Raw genomic sequence first — 17671 nt, forward strand, 5'->3', positions numbered from 1 at the left:
TGTAACTTAAATAAGATGAAATAATGCCCACGCAGCCCTGAGCACAGCCTCTGCCATCTGGCCAGCGATAATGACTCTCTTAGATGGCAAGAAAATATGACTTGCACAAAATGAATTTAATCCGTATATACCATTATATTAATGGTTACAAATGTTTTCTCTCCCTGATAAAATGGGATGAGGTAAATGTCTTAAATTATGGTCCATAGAGTTTAGTTTCAACATGTGTTCTGCTTATTCAGTCATTTAGAATTTAATTATTCAAAGCTAAGTTTGAAACAAGGAGCTTTATAAATCTAGATAACAACAGACTTTACTTAAGCACTAAAAATTTTCCATCAATCATTTTGGTTTTATCTTTATAGTACTAAACTTTAAAAATACTTAACATTCAGACGTCATTGTTGGCTAGCATTGAACAACAAGGCCAAATATTTTATTTTATGAAATTCCATTCCACAATAACCAATCTATAGGTATTCAGTAAATTGAGTTTCAGTTTAATTTCATGGAGCTTTTTATTTATAATGAATTTCAAAGACACTGTAAGTAGATCATCTTAATTATATACATTTAGTCATACTTGTTTTTATGTAAAGTTATGAATAAATTGAATTAAAAATCAAATTTTTTTTGAAATGTACTGAGAACCTCTGTTAAAATTTTTCAGATGAGTTTCTTTGTAATTAAATGACTCATTTATAATTTGAGTTAACATTTTCACATTTATCTTGAGGATAAATTGAGCCTTTCAGCGACTGGATTTTCCTAAAGACACTATTGTATCAAAGACATGATAGAACAAATTTTGATCAAGAATATCAAAACTTCAAAAGCCATTTCTTTTTTGTATGCTGATTGTATTATAAAGTGTCTTAAAACCTTTGTTCTTTATTTTTACTGGGTTGACATCTGTCAAAAATATTCTTTTATTTCTTTTTCTTTATTTTTTAATTGAACTTATTGGGGTGACATTGGTTAACAAAATTATACAGGTTTAAGGAGACTTGACTTGGGGTGGTAAAAACAATACAATATACAGATAATGCATTGTAGAATTGTATATTGGAAAAACATTTTTTCTATTAAAAATAATATAAAATACCTATATTTTCTTATTTTTTAGATCCATATATTTTTTAAGTTTGAATATTTCTAAAATATATTTAATATGAAAGTGTCCTCTATCCCCATTTCTAACCCCAGTGTCCTGAGAAGCTGATTTAAATATATTGTGTCTTAGAATTGATGATCTTGTAGATTTTATATTAAAGTTATAGTGTAAAATTGAGGTATGTTTCCAAGTGATCAACATCTAACAGCCCTCCAGCGGGGGAAGGGGGCGGGTGGGGGGGGACAGCAAAAATGAATCATCACAAATACTTGATTCTCTGGTCCATCCAGCTGAGGTAACTGGAGACTCGCTAAAAACTCGGTAACATTAGTAGTTCCATAGATTTTTTTTCCCCCTTCTCTCCTAAGTTAAGCTTTTTGTTTTGAGATAATTATAGATTCACATGTAATTCAGATGTAAGAAATAATACAGGGAGATCCCATGTACTTTTTATTCAGTTTCCCCAATGATAACATTTTGGTAAAACTATAGCATATTATCACAACTAGAATATTGATAGTGACATAATTCATCAAACTTATTTCAATTTTTTCAGTTTGATGTGTGTGTGTGTGTGTGTGTGTGTGTGTGTGTGTGTGTGTGTTTCTAGTGAGTTCTATGTCATTTGATCATGTGTGCAGGTACCTGTGTCCACTACCACAGTCAAGACAGACATTTCCATCACCACAAGATACCTTGTGTTGCCCACTATAACCTCACCCTCCTCCTCCCGTGGACTTTTCACAGATTGGGATGGCAGTATATTTCCTAGCTATGTTTTGGGGTAGTAACTAGTTTGTTCTTTTCCCCTTGTGAATGTCTGCAAGTAAATAATACAAAGAAGTGAATGCTGAGTGTCCACTGTTCTTCATTGTGCACCTTCCTGTTGCCTGGCAAAGGAACCAACAACAGGGCAGAGGGCTGCCTCGGGTGGGCAGCATTTCTAACTCTCTGGAGGAACAGAACCAAATCTAACACCCTTTTTTTCCACTCCCAGATTACGCTCGATTTGAGGCCAAAATCCATGACCTACGAGAGCAGATGATGAACCACAGCATGAGCTCCGGGTCCGGGTCCCTGCGAACCAATCAGAAACGCTCCCTCTATGTCAGGTAGGCAACCTAGCATTTCTTACTGTGATCTGCACCTTGTGAGCAATCTGGCTTGGCGAGACAAAAGCAATGGATCATGTGTTCTTATTAACCCATGCTCACCAATACACCACTGTAAGACCTTCAGCTTAACCATTTTTTGAAGAAATTTCCGAAAAGCTATTATGTTAAATTAACAAGTTATTCTTTTCAACACATTATTCTTTGACTATGTTATGATCCAGAGTAAAGTTCTTAGCACAGGTTGCAGTAAAAATAATGAGAAAAAACATTTTTAATTTTGATAAATTGAATATGTGGACCAATGCTCTGGACATTTGCTCACCTTCAGTATGGGAAGTAAGCATTCTGGAATCATCTCCAGACCTGTGTGGTATCTACTGCATTAACTTTGGTGTATTGATTTGACATCAGACATAGTCTTGTATATAGAGTTATGTGTTTGTCCCTAACGAATTTTGGTGGAAAGACTTTCTTCTGTGGCATCTTTTTACCAATCATTTCTTAGACTACATTAGTCACTTATTCCTTGCCTGACAAAACTCATTAATTTACCAGAAAAAAAAAATTGATGGAACTTGAAATGCCTTCTGGTCTTTCATCCTCATAGTTCACTCTTGAGTAAGATCCATCCTCACTCAACTATAACATGTGCTTCTTCTTAGCACAAGTCTCCTGTATTCCTTTCAAAATATACTTCAATAGTGCTAGCTGTATTTTTTAAAATAATAAATGTATTAACAGCCAAAAGGGGAAGGTGCTGCCTAATTCATGGTCCCAATGAATCCAGGTTCCAATGGAAGAACCATGTCTGTCCCTCCTCACTGTATTCTCCTCTTGCCAATCTGCCCCAGAATCTGGTCTGACTCCCACCTAAGGTCATAGTCTCCTCAGTTGAAATTTTACTGTCTTTTCCGGGCATGGAGTGTGTGTGTTACAGACACTAAATTATGTACTTGAATTGATTTTTTCCTGTTGACTCCACTTTGGCTATAAAGTTATCTCTTGTGTGTACTAGGTAGGCACAGCAGGGCCAAGGAGGGAGCAGGACTCCGGAAGGCGGCAGGTTCTCGAGGGCCTCGAGTTGCTGGCCACTCTGACAAGCATAGAGTCCCTTCTTATCCAGGCAGTTCCAGTACCTCAGAAGCCCTGAGATTTTAAATTTTTTAAAGTCAGAATATTAATGTTCTATATTTGTCCAACTGCATTTTGGAAGATTATTTGATATGCTTCTGTGTAATCTGTGGAAGGAACTATTGAGAACCACCCCAGAACGTGTCTTTTAGTGACGTCACAAATACGATGGAAAGTGGCTATCTCTGTTCTCCTCACTTGTGTTTTATTGCTGGTCTTTGTGATACCAAATATTTTTTAAATTTCGAAATGTTTTGGTCTTGGGTAGCAACTTGGAAAAGCCAATTAGGCTAATGGGATAGAGATAAATCAGTTAATGGAAATGAAACGATTATATAGAATAAATCTGGAAGGAAAAATTACTGTAGTGTGGGTATCTTGTTAAAAAATAGAATGCACAAAATGTGAATGTACTAGAAGAAATTTTCTGAAAATATTGATGATAGTTTAGTCCTTTTAATTAAGTTGTAGATTAGGAAAATTAAATGACGTGTTATGATATTACATAGACTTATTTGAAAGAGTAGTGTTAATCAGAATCAACCCTTTATTCTCTAATGTGGTCATTAAAACTGTGACATACAAAAGATCTGAAGACTTCAGGTAATGTTATCTTGTTAACATTCTAATAGTTGGAGGTTGTATTGAAAGGAGAAACTGCTTTTAAATAAAGCTCAAAACTAGTGAACACTTCATGGGAAATTCTCCAAATGATTTCTCTACAATATACAGTGGGGCCTTGACTTACGAGTGTCTCGACTAACGAGTTTTTCGAGATACGAGCCGTCTCTCGGCCGATTTTTTGCTTTGAGTTGAGTTGAGAACGCCACAACATCAGCCCAGCATCACGTGTCTCACTCGTTCACTTTAAGATTTGACATACGAGTAATTTGAGTTACGAGCTCCGTCACGGAATGAATTAAACTCGTAAGTCAAGGCCCCACTGTACAGAAATGGTATTTGGTTTCCAGTGTTCGATTATTAATACGTATTTTGTCTGTAGAGGGCTAACTGCAGCATCTAGATGACTTTCTAGGGGCATAGAATTGGAAAAGATACAGGCTATGCATAGAGTGAAAATCAGAGGGAAAAACAGCATCCCCTGGCCTTATTTTCATGTGATGTGACAAAAACAGAGTCCCTCACCCCTGACCACCCCAAAACAGGCAATAAAAGTAAAGGAATTAGCAAGGAAGGCCTATGGGAAATTCTTACTAAAAATGATTGGGTAAGTTTGTACCTTTGTTGTTCAGGTTTTGTTTTGTTGTTTTTTTAACACCATTTTTGGCTATAGGATTTTTAAAGAGATGCTTGCTTTTTTTCTAGAGTGCTTGAATAGGACTAGTGCCCGTTGGTTATGCTTATTTTTATAAAACCAACTAGTTGCTTTCTCAAAATAAATGAGTAGCAGGGCTTCTCTGATTATATAACTGTCAGATAATGAGCATGTCCCTTTGATCTTCTAATGACATCCTTTATTCTGTTTAGCTGTATGTAATTCTAGAGCTGGAAGGAACCTTAGCTATCTCCAGGTCTAATGCTTAATTTACAGAAGAGGAAACTTGAGGCCCCAGGAAGGAAGAGATTTGCCCAGGACCCCACAGCTATGTGGTGGCAGAGTCAGATCTCCACCCCCCTCTCCCCATGGCACTCTGCCTCCCAGGGGCTCAGCTGAGGTGGGTGGAGTCAGCTGTTGAATGCATCTCTGCTGTGCTTCCCAGTCTGCTCCTGTAAACACTGCACCTGACCCTTAGGTTAGGAATAGGTTAGCTGAGAAGAGAAATTCAAACATAATCTCTTTGGGGTTTTTGCAGAGGATAAACTGTGCCACTGGGCCTTTGGGATTCCTTTAGTGTTTTTCCTATTTTTCTATGAAGCAAAACCTAAATCGGAAAGCAAGCAGCCTCTTTGTTCAGTTATAAACAATTAAGCTGACAGAGCAGAATATTTATCTTCCCCCTTGTAGCGCTCTCTCTCTCTCTCTCTCTCTCTCTCTCTCTCTCTCTCTCTCTCACACACACACACACACACACACACACACACACACTCCCCCCCGCCCAACCCCCGCCCCAGCTGTGCCCAGGAGGAGGCATCTTCGCAGGATCATGCAGAAACGGGCCTCCTCCTATAGAAATGATCCTCCCAGGTGATAGCAATTTGTTTGACTGAAAGTGTTGAGCAGGGGAGAGGGGGGCAGGAACTACCACATCTGAGCCAGGCAGGGTTTTAAACTTGAGCCAACCCTCTCTGTTTTCCAATCTAGTTGTAACTATTTTCCTTCTCTTAATCTTCTGTGTAAGGTGCTTGAAGTGCTTTGGTAGCGCTGTACGCATGGACTTGCTTGTTGCTAATGATAAGACTGTGCATGTTCTATGCGAATGACTTGGAAACATTCAATTTCATGGGCTATTTGTACTGTGTATTTCCTGCATTGTGAAACACCTCTAGTTGTAGAACCTTGAAAGTAAATAAAATGTTAAAAATTTTGAATAAAATATTTTTCAAAATGCTCCACAAGTACATTATCAATTCTTCAGACATAGATGCACGTGGGCTCTGGAGCCACAGGGATACAGCTTTTGTTGTGTGAACTTCACGGCTCTCCACAAGCCTATTATCATATGCACTCCCCTCCTTCCCTCCCAGCTGGTAGAAGCATCCCTATAACAGAGAACAAGGCTTTTCCTGCTGCTGGTAGGAATGGGCCTTTGTATCTAAATGCTACTAAGAATGGTCAGAGGTATAAGGGGATTAAAATCACATAAAAGTGCAAATTGCTAAGGAAAGATTCTTTCTCCTGATAAAAGAGAGCTCAATAACCTGTGACAAGGGAAGAGAATGGGGAGGGGAGGACAGAAAAGCAGGTAAGTCTTCCAATGGGGAATAAAAGGTCACAGGAAAGACTGTAAAAGAGAAACTTGGCCCATGTCCATGTCTTCATAAAAGGTATCGATTTGGAGAGTTCAAGTGAATAACCCCTCTGTTGTGAATTTGCTTTTAAAAGGCAGTTGCTATGATTTATTTATATATTCATCAAGCACTTTTTTGAGTGTATATTCTGAGCCAGGACTTACAATGGACACTGAGGACCCAGCAGTAAAAGTCGTGTTTCCTGTCGGGGGAAAAAAAAAACTCGTCTAGTGAGTGAGACAGGTGAGGGGAAGACAGTCACAGTGCAATGTGATGTGAAAAGCAAGCTCTAGAAAGGCCTGGAATTTTTATTGCTTCCTAATGAATGCAAGGATATTTGAATTGATTCTTTGCGATCTTAGATGAGTTCACCCAGAGACCTTTAAGTGTTTTTACTCAAAGAAATACATTCTTCATCATCATGACCCAGTAAATACATGTACCATACACATAATGCTAAAAGAAATGTTTTTATTAAACTATTAATACTTTTTATGTACCACGTTCTTTGTTATTTCCCATTCTACTTGCCTCCTTTTTAAACAACAAATGAAGGTCACATCTCATTAACTTGATTTAATAACTCAGGAACGGATCACTATCTACAGCGTGTAGATGAGTGAACAAGGAGGAGTGTTCCAGGCAGATGGCACAACTACAGGGTCCTCTTCACTGCAGCACACTTAGCATCTCTGGGATCCCCAGACCCTTGGTGTTCTAGCCAATTTGGGAGCCAGCTATCCCTGGAACAGATCAATAAGTGGAAGTGAAGGGAAGCATTGGTTGGGCATCTTCTATGGGTCAACCCTTATGCTAGTGTTCTACATATATTTTCCCATGTGATTCTCCCAACAACTGGAAGAGTCAGGGACTATTTCTTCCATTTTACAGACAAAGAAACTGAGACTCAGTGACATTAAATAATTGCCTTAAAATCACTGAGCTAGACTGGATGTGAGCGTAGACATTCAGGTCCTCTGTGTGAGGCAACATAGAGCAGTGTTAAGAACACGTTTCCTGGATTCTGTCACTTACTAGCTCAGTGATTTTGGGCAAGTCGGTCTCTCTGCCTTAGCTTCTTTTTCTGTGAAATGAGAACAATAAGATACCATAAAGGGGATGTGAGCATTAAATAAAGTGGTGAATTTAAATACCTGGCACATGGGAAGCCACTGGTATATGTTGGTGTTCTTTATCATTTATTATAAAGGCAACTTTTCCCCTATAGCAAAGAGAGGTCCTAGAATTGATTCTGAATAAGGTGCTGTTTCCTCAGTGGTGGGGTGAGACACCCTTGTCGCTTTGATCTCCTTCAACGAGGGAAGGAGGACAGGCTTCCTGGCAACCTTTTACATTTTTGTTCTTCTAGACACCATGAAGGCTGGAGGGAAGGGCCAGAATTCTATGGCTCCAGAATGTCCAGCTTTGTCAGCTCATCCCCCATTAAAGTCTAACCAAAGGAAGGATTTGAAAAGTATTCAGCTGGAGAGACAGATAAGAGTCACTGTGCTTATAAGTGGCCCTTCCAGCTCTTCATAGATGTCATCAATGTCCCTAACCCCATGATTTCACCCACTTCCCTCTGCATTCTTTACCCCCTCCAAGTCCCCTGCTCTGGATTTGAAGGACTTCTTTCTTTTTCACAGTGGTTCTAAGTCTACTTTAAGTTGGTAACTCAAAGTGGCTGCTTCCTAATACAGTTTTTGTTTCACAGGCTGTAATAGACCAATGCACCTAGGTCTGCCTCCTGCCCATTGTTTAACATAGACTTTCAGACATTGATTCATTAGTACATTGATGCTTTCATTCAACAAACATGGTCTATGTCCTTACCTACAAAGTATCAGTCTGAGGCAGGTGTTAAGGATACAGAAATTTAAAAACAAACACAGACCTCCTTCCGTCAGCATTCTGGTAGTCCATATCTGTAAGCAATTCAAACAGTGTGCAGGTTATCTTTCTATCATTTCCTGATAGCTCATGTGTTATATACCTTGCAGTTATTTTCCTATTTTAATCTTTACAACATGCCTATAAGGGTTCCTACAGTGAAATCTGCCCAGAAGACCACTGTTATCTAAAGCTAATCTATAAAAAATAGTTATCATTCTGGTCTTTATTAAGGTTTTAATACTGGACTTGCAAACCTCAGTTAATGTCTCAATTTTATTTTATCCTTAATGTCTCATGCCATAGTGCTTGATGGAACGATGTCTTCTTAATAAATACTTGTTAAATGAATTCATTTCTAGACTCTCTTTCCTATATAGATGTGGAAAAATAGAATATAAGTCAAGATCTTTGAGTAATTAATTCTATGGAGGTTCAATAGTAGCTGGGCTGCCACCAAGTGCAGGGAGTCTGGCCATGTCCTGAGGACACAGGCACTACCTACTGGTACTGGGATTTCCAGGGCACATCTGGCTCTACATGGCCCTTCAGGCTGCTCTCAGAGAGAGGGCTTGGGATAGGGAGAAGCTCATCCTGTGTTTCCTTCTCAACACCCTTAGTCCCTTAGTCTTTTTATTCTAAGGATATAAGGCTGGGAGTTACATTGAGGGAAATCTTGAAAATAAATTCAACCTAGATTCTTCATCCTGATGGGTTTTTTTTTTCTAGAGGAAAAATATTCTCACCTGATTAATTTTGGTGGGAGGGGAGAGATACATCATCTTAAAAGTAAGAGACTCTGTTTTTGTTTTGTTTTTTTTTCCTTTAAACAGTAGTATAGCCTTCCAATCCACTTCCTGCCCCTACTGCACTGCTCGTCAGTAACCCAGGGATGGTAGGAATGTGGAATGGAGCCTGTCAGGGGACTTCATTTCAGTACCAAGCTGTCTCCAACTAAACTTGGCTATGGATTTCTCAAGGGCATGTAAGACAAAGCCATGAAATCTGTGGACTTCTCATAAGTCAGATTTTTATCTTCCTCTTCAAACTTGGACTTAAGATGCTCTCAGCAGCTATTCCCAGAGGCCACAGCGCAGACAGCTCTGTGCACCCATGGCCCACTACTTGGCAGAGGGCTGGCTGGCAATGGCCTTTTTAGTGCCTCTCATTCATTCGCTCATATATTCTTGTTTAGCAAAATCACCATTTTTTCATTCAGAAATACCATGCATTGCCACAGAACAAGAAATAAAAACTGCTTGTATTCAGATGTCTTACCCCTCTTAAAATCTTACTGAGAGACGTGAGCAAGTATCTGAAACAGTCTAACAGGATGAGATAGAAAGTGGAGACTTAAGAGACCAGAAGAGATCTAGAGACGGCATTGAAATGTTTGGGTACCCAGAGCTTGCATGCCAGTGCTTCTCTCCTGGCTTCATTTAAACCAGGGGTCCTCAAACTTTTTAAACAGGGGGCCAGTTCACTGTCCCTCAGACCGTTGGAGGGCCGGACTATAGTTGAAAAAAAAACTATGAACAAATTCCTATGCACACTGCACATATCTTATTTTGAAGTAAAAAAAAAAAAATGGGAACAAATACAATATTTGTATTTGCATGTGGCCCGCGGGCTGTAGTTTGAGGACCCCTGATTTAAACCGAAGTCAGTGCTATGTATGATACAGGTGATTATTATCCTCATTCTACAGAGGAGGAACCTTATAGAAGGCCAAAGATATTTAAAAATTGCCCTAACCGGTTTGGCTCAGTGGATGGAGCGTCAGCCTGCAGACTGAAGGGTCCCGGGTTCGATTCTGGTCAAGAGCATGTACCTTGATTGTGGGCACATCCCCAGTAGGGAGTGTGCAGGAGGCAGCTGATCAATGTTTCTCACTCATCGATGTTTCTAACTCTCTATCCCTCTCCCTTCCTCTCTGTAAAAAATCAATAAAATATATATTTTTTAAAAAGAAAATGTTAATTCTTTAAAAAAAATAAAAATAAAAATTACCTACACAAGCTGCAATGTGGCCAAGCCATATTCTTTACCCAGGTATGTTTCTCACTGAAGCCCATGCTCTTTGTACTATATACAGTATTGTGAAGACAAAGCTAATCCTCTAGGGCAGTGGTTCTCAACCTTCCTAATGCCGTGACCCTTTAATACAGTTCCTCATGTTGTGGTGACCCCCAATTTCATTGTTACAAATTGAACATAATTAAAGCATAGTGATTCATCACAAAAACAATATGTAATTATATATGTTTTCCAATGGTCTTAGGCGACCCCTGTGAAAGGGTCATTCGACCCCCAAAGGGGTCGCGACCCACAGGTTGAGAACCACTGCTCTAGGGGCACAGGTTAAATTCATATTGATAGACCTGTTTGGTTTGGTTTATGCTTTATAGAGATGTCCTCCATAGGGACCTGGCTTCTGGTCTGGACTTCAAATCTTATTGATGGCTAATGCTTGAGCTTCTCACTTATAAAATGAACATAATATCTAGTTCACAGGCGTATTGTTAAGATTAGGTTAAACTAAGTCTATCAAAGAGCCGACCAGATGGGACTTACTAGGTAAAGGGGAGGTCCCCGTACCTCTTTGAGTGCTCAGAGCCTGCCTCCCATGCTGGTGCCTCCCTTGAGGCAGAACAGATTTAGATTCCTCAGTTATACTTTGAGATTCATTAGCATTATGTTCACTCTTTCAGGCATTTGCACTTTTAATTGCATCTTAATTGTGGAATAAAGGGTCTTATCTTCAGGCAGCTAATTTTAAGCAAGAAATAGAAAGGAGGCGGAGTCCCTGGGGATCTGGGGAAGTTTTCTTTTCCCCCTGAAATTATAGGCTGGCCCTGATTTTTAAAAGGTTTCTAATTTTTTGATTTCTAAAGGAAGAAGGACAAAAGTAGCACAGAGGACCCTTTTATTGATCATCACATTTTTCCTCTAACACTCTATCCTGAAATCTCAATCCATGTGTCATTCTTATTAATGGTGGGCCCTCATTCATTCATTCATTCATTCATTCAACCTGAGTCATAACCATCTTTTATTAATGGTGGGCCCTCATTCATTCATTCATTCAACCTGAGTCATAACCATCTACCTCAGACTGTACTATACTCTAGGGATTTAATCCTTTTAGGATTAAAGGATCAATAGGGCATCTTTTCTGCACTTGAGGCACTCAAAGGTCACTCTACCAACCTAGATTCTGCTCCTAATCCCACAGTAATCGTATTTCCAGAAATCTCACATCTCTGGGGGAAGTCTTGGCCTTTTAGCCTCAAATTACCACTTTCTAAAACAATCCAAACAGTTCTAGCTAGAAAAGACCAGAACAGTAAAAGGTAGGTGACAGGATACTCACAGAAGAGAATAGGGGAAAGGTGAGGGCATGGAAAAATTGAGGTTAACCTTCACCCTAAATCAGGTTAGGAGCAAGGAATAGACTCAAGATATTTTTTCCATTCATCTCAGTACCTGACACATTACAGGAATTCTTTACATATTTGTTGAGTGAACTTTTTGAGTGGCAGTTGAAGATGATGATTAAATAGAATAAAGAATTAGAAGAACCATCAATGACTCATGAAGGTTGAGCACATGCTTCTCTGTGTTCCTCTGCATCACAAAGCTGTTCTCCTCTAACCTTTTCATGCCTGCTGACTCACCTGTCTCTTCCGCTGGATGGTGAGTACCTCTCTGATGGAGATTTGCCAGGTTACAGTCTATATCTGCAGTCAGGCATATGGTAACTGCTGAATCAATAAAGTGAATAAATTATGGATGTCACTAGATTGGAGAGCATTTAACTTTAGTTCAAATTTTACTTGATCAGATGTGTATGCTGTCCTGTTGAGTAGTGATAATCACAGCGGGCTACATTTCTTAAAATTCATTCAGCCAAACAAATGGCATACTTATTACTATAGGTTAAACTTCAAATCCATTTTCCTTTTTATTATAAATCCATAAGAACTGCAAAATAACATTCACAAGTACTTTTCAGATACTTAATAGTCAAATCATAATAAATGTCAAATGATAATTGCATCATATTCTATGCAATTTGCTAAGCACCTCATGTGCATTATTTAATTCTCATAAAAACCCTATGCCCATGGCTCAGGGGTTGAGCATTGACCTATGAACCAAGAGGTCACGGTTCAATTCCTGGTCAGGGCATATGCCTGGGTTGTGGGCTCAATCCCCAGTGTGGAGCTTGCAAGAGGCAGCCAATCAATGATTCTCATCATTGATCTCTCTCTCTCTCTTCTCTCTCTCCTCTCTCTCTCTCTCTCTCTCCTTTCATCTCTGAAATCAATAGAAATATATATTTTTAAAAAACTATGAGGTAAGTGCTATTTTCATTCCCATTGTAAAGAAGAGGAAATGGAGGCCAGGTTTGCAGTTTACCCAGAAGAGGCTAAATTGGGACTAGAACCGAAGCATGCTGTCTATGCCCCTATCTGCAGTGTTATGTGACTTTTTAAAGGACTTTCATTTATTTGATTTTATCTTGATTGATTTGATACACTAAGTCTATAAGTGGATACTGTTTTTTCACAGTGTTCAAATAAGGAATTTGAGGGTCAGAGTACTAAACTATCTACTCTTTTCTCCAAGTGTAGAGTAGTACCAAGCCCTTGCCTCCATGCACTCTTTAAAGATCTATCAACACACAACTCACATGTATCTTTGTCTACTGCAGGGGTGGGCAAACTTTTTGACTCGAGGGCCACAATGGGTTCTTAAACTGGACCGGAGGGCCGGAACAAAAGCATGAATGGAGTGTTTGTGTGAACTAATATAAATTCAAAGTAAACATCATTACATAAAAGGGTACGGTCTTTTTTTTTTTTTTAGTTTTTTTCATTTCAACCGGGCCGTAGTTTGCCCACGGCTGGTCTAGTGTTTCCCTTGTGTTTCATTTATGACCATGATACATACTACATGATTTTCATAGAACTACCTACGGATTGTTAAATGTTGAATAGGTAGCTGAATATCGTACAGTCACCGTAGATCCTATTCTCTAGTTTGAAGATGCCCAGAGCATATGGATTTGTGATTAAACTGAAGCAAGTCCCCACTGAGCTGTGGCCATTACAACATTATGGACAAATTCTCTGCCAAGACAGAGTCTGGGGCCTGAGTAGCCTTATACAAAGAGTCCCACATCAAAGAACACAATAGAAGTGCCCATAACACACAGTGCCCTGCACATGTGGGAGGAGATAACGGCCTGACACCCACAACCAGCTACACAACTTGCAGAGCTCAGTGCAAAATGAAAATGTGGAGCTCCTTGTTCAAATATTTGAATATCGAAACAGTGGGAGCCAAGAACAATACTAAGTGTGGGACTCCGTGCGCCTGTGCAGCCACACCCACTCCTGCTGACACCTGGTTTAGGACATTTTGCTCAAAACTAAGAGCATGTATGTTTTTCTTAGCGTGTAGTGCAATAAGTGTAAGAAACACAAAGTCAGTATTGGGATCATTTTCAAGGATCCAAATTTTGTCTTTTACTTAAAAGAGTATTTTATATAAATTGTACCTATGTCTGCTTTTAGGATATGTAGAAACTATCTTCCAGTTCTGTTAAGTGCTTGAGAAACTTTACATTCCCACTTGCTCTGAGCTTTCAATGGCCCACTTTGTGTACTTCTCTCTGCTGAAGTCACTCTTTCAAGAGCTAAGTAGTGTCATTATTTCACATTGTTAGCACCTGCAGTACACTTTTATCTCCCTGTTCTGCAGGTCACTGCCTCCTTCCCTTGCTCCTCAGGCCTAAATTTTAAAGAAATGTTTCCAAGTGTTTCAAAGGACTTGGGCAATCACTGGGACCTGTTAGCTGTTGGTGTTCTATCCACGTGTCATTTTCTAAATGCAGAGGTTGCAAGACTTGTAGATGGGCTTGACATGGGAGTGACAACTTCATTTCACCAAGTAAGAATTCTAAAAGTAAATCTCCTGACCACCAACATTAGAATAAAAGAAAATGAAGGGCTTGACATGGGAATGACAACTTCATTTCACCAAGTAAGAATTCTAAAAGTAAACACACATACAAATTATAATATATATTTTAATAGATTGCTCTTTATTATTGCCATCATTTTCTATAAGAAATGACATTTTAATACCAAAAGAAAAATAAGACTATAATCTGAGTTTCAGGAAAAAGCGTATATTGTCAGAACTTTACTAGATGAATCTTCATAGCTTTTCTATCCATATAATCCTACTGTATAGATGGGTGGGGAATTGGGGTGGGGGAGTAGGAATAAGGCAAACATTGTGATGACTAAGTGGTTTAATTCTTAATCCAGAATCTCTTGGTTCTAAATGATTCTAAAATGCTTGGGGTGCATTTTTTATCTTTTTCCTTTCCTGACAAAGAAAACCAACTTTTACATTTATTTTTCCTGATGTACTTTCTTCATCTTTCATACTGTTTTTCTCAAAAACTAAGAAGCCCAGACCCATCCTCCATGATACACTGATGCTTACTTTTTGATAATGCTTATTAGAGGCAATAAGAAATTTTCTACCATCAAACCATTTCTTTTATTTTAAATTGTATTTGTATTTATTTTACATTGATGTCACTCTTTCTTCATTTTAAAAAGACTTTTTTAAAGACATCATGTTATAGTATCACAGTTCTATTTAAAACACGGTGTATGCTGTATTGCTTCAGACCAGATTGCTTGCATCATGAGCTTTTGTTCTTAATTTTCTTAAAAATGCAGATTTGGCCTGTCAAATGGAGGATCCTATACTTTTTAAAAATTGGATTCCATGGGTAGAATAATGAGAAAATGGAATGTAAAATGAATAGAACTTTACAATGAAAAGGATATTTGGCAGTTTCCAGTGACCTCTATCATAACAATATAAATTCTCATATAAAGTAACTTTTCAGTTCTTAATTTCTATACAAAGCTCTTAAATCAATTCCAGTGGCTTCTTCTGAACTGATTCATCCTTCTCCTCCTGTTAAGAAGGGCTCTGAGACCCAGCTGGTATTGATCAGTGGTCAGGGCACATGGCGGGGTTGCGGGCTTAATCCCCAGTGGGGTGCTTGCTGGAGGCAGCCAATCAATGATTCTCTCTCATCATTGATGTTTCTATATCTCTCTCCCTCTCCCTTCCTCTCTGAAATCAATAAAAGTACATATTTTTAAAAGAAGGGCTCTGAATTATGTAGTCATCAAGAAAGGGTCTGTGTGCTTCTGGATGCTGTGAAGTCAGGTTAGTGGAGAGTTTCCCCACATTGAATGAACTCCATTGTTGGCTCTTTATGAGATGATGACATTTCTCTCTGTTCCTAAAATTCCCTGTTCCTGCCCCTTCCCTCATAAATGGATGCCCCCATAGTACGCCCACCTCCACAACACATTAAATGAGTCCTTGATTACATAATGGATTCAGGTATCCTAAGGACAAGTAGATGGTGATGAGAATTCAAATTTTGTCATATTTGCAAGGAGTGTAATTATTATCCCCATTTTGCAGGTAGTGAAACCAAAGTTAGATAGTTTATATTGTTGCCCAAAGTAACACAGCAAAGGAAAACAAATATATCTCAGTTCTGTCTGATACCAAATCCCTGCTATTAACCTAGTGTCTAGGTTTTCTGGAAATACCACATTTTTTTGGATGCGCCTCACTTCATGTATGCTCCCTCAGTCCTATCAGTACTTATAATTGTTATAGAAAGTCCTGTGAGTTTTGTCCTAGAAAATATAGTCATTTAATGTATGATGCATCTCCCTCAATAATAAAGGACCTTAAAGATAGTAATAAAGGACCTTAAAGATAGTCAGTGAGTGGATCCGTGACATAGAGTTATGATGGCTCAAATTTCAACCATAGGGTCACACCCTTGGTCAAACAAGCATTCTCAGCAAAAAGGCATGAGGTTTCCTGCTGTGGGCCGATGCATACAAGATGGAAAGATTACAAGGCCTTCTGACTAACCTGCAGCAAACAGGGTGTAGTGGAAAGGATATGGGCTTCGGTTTTTCTTAGTATTAATTACAAAATACTATGCAGGAGGCTGTCAGGAGTGAAAAGGTAGATCAGATATGCCCTCAAGGATTCAGTTAAAACTAGCTGGATAGAAAAACAGATGAAAGTAAAATTATATTATTCTGAATCCAGACTCTGCTCCAACATCTGACAATATGTAAGGAGTAGGAAATTGAGGAGATTTGAAAGGTCACATGTAATGGGTTCCAAAAGTAAAGGCGTATGTTTTGGGGGAGGGGGTTCATCTTTGGCAGTGCATTTTCTCTCTGCAAGAAGTAATTAGGGACTGCCACAGAATGAAACACTAACGCCTCTAGAATACCAACTCCCTGAGCCATTCATTCATGAGTTCACAGCATGACGCAATAGGCAAAAAGCCAGGGTTTTAGAGTCAGAAGTACCTGGATTCATTTCTTCTCCGTCTGGGCCTCAGTCTCCTCTATAAAATGGGGATGATATGTATACAACTCAAAAGGTTTTATGTAGAAAAATGTTTGTCAATCACCCAGCATCTTACACAAACTCAGAAATTAGAAAACAGAGAACCCTTCTTAGCTTTTTTTACCTTGATACCAAAACATGAAATGGTCACTGTAAGAAAAGAAATGTATAGTTCAATCTCTTTTAATAAGATCAAAAATCCAAAATAAAATATCAACAAAGTGAATCCAGGAATATATAAAAAGGATGTTATAAGCACAAAATGCACTAATCATAAAGAAAATTCTGGTATATTAAACTATAGTAACATAAAAACTTCTGTTCATCAAAAGATACCATAAATAGAATAAAAATATAAACAGAACACAGAAAATGACTTAAAATGCAGAGGTCTTAGGGGAAAAGTGTAATCAGAATATATAAATAACTGACACAAGTTATTAAGGAAAAGATGGAGACAATTTTAAAAAATGATTGAAACACTTGAACAGGTAGTTTATGAAAGAGTATATGTAAATGGTCAGTTCACATATGAAATTATGCTTATCTCATGGGTCATCAGGAAAATGCAAATTTAAATCCCAGTGTCACTACCTACCCTCCAGAATGGCTAAATTTGAAAAGACTATTCATTGCAAATGTTGGAAAGCATGTGGAGACTCTCATATGTTGCCCATGGGAGGTAACTTGATATCACCACATTGGAAGACTGTCAGTATCTACTATTGGTGACCATCTTAACCCCATGCTTTGTTTCTAGGTATATACACAATAAAAATATGTATATATGTGCAATAAAATAAATGCAAGAATGTTCATAGCAGCATTGTTTATATGGTAATAGCCTAAACCTGGAAATAACCAAATGTCTATTAATAGAATAGGTAAATAGGTACATTGTAGTTTATTCACATAAGGGAATATTATCCTATATAATAAAGAGGTAATAGGCAAATTGACCATCATGCCCTCGCACAAGATGGCCGCCCCCATGTGGGCACAAGATGGCCACCAATAGATGGCC

The 17671-nt window shown here is 38.5% G+C and overlaps 1 protein-coding gene across 7 annotated transcripts in view; it reads left to right on the top strand.

Moving 5' to 3' along the window:
• DLG2 (discs, large homolog 2 (Drosophila)) overlaps positions 1 to 17671 on the top strand; it is a 766636-nt gene that overhangs the window by 603930 nt on the left and 145035 nt on the right. For all 7 annotated transcript variants that reach the window (XM_014532211.1, XM_005884813.2, XM_014532212.1 and 4 more), the window contains one exon: positions 2112 to 2226. In XM_014532211.1, the coding sequence (XP_014387697.1) occupies positions 2112 to 2226 (115 nt within the window). The remainder of the gene's footprint in view (positions 1 to 2111; positions 2227 to 17671) is intronic.

This window comes from Myotis brandtii, unplaced genomic scaffold (assembly GCF_000412655.1).
Source record: "Myotis brandtii unplaced genomic scaffold, ASM41265v1 scaffold86, whole genome shotgun sequence".
NCBI lineage: Eukaryota > Metazoa > Chordata > Mammalia > Chiroptera > Vespertilionidae > Myotis > Myotis brandtii.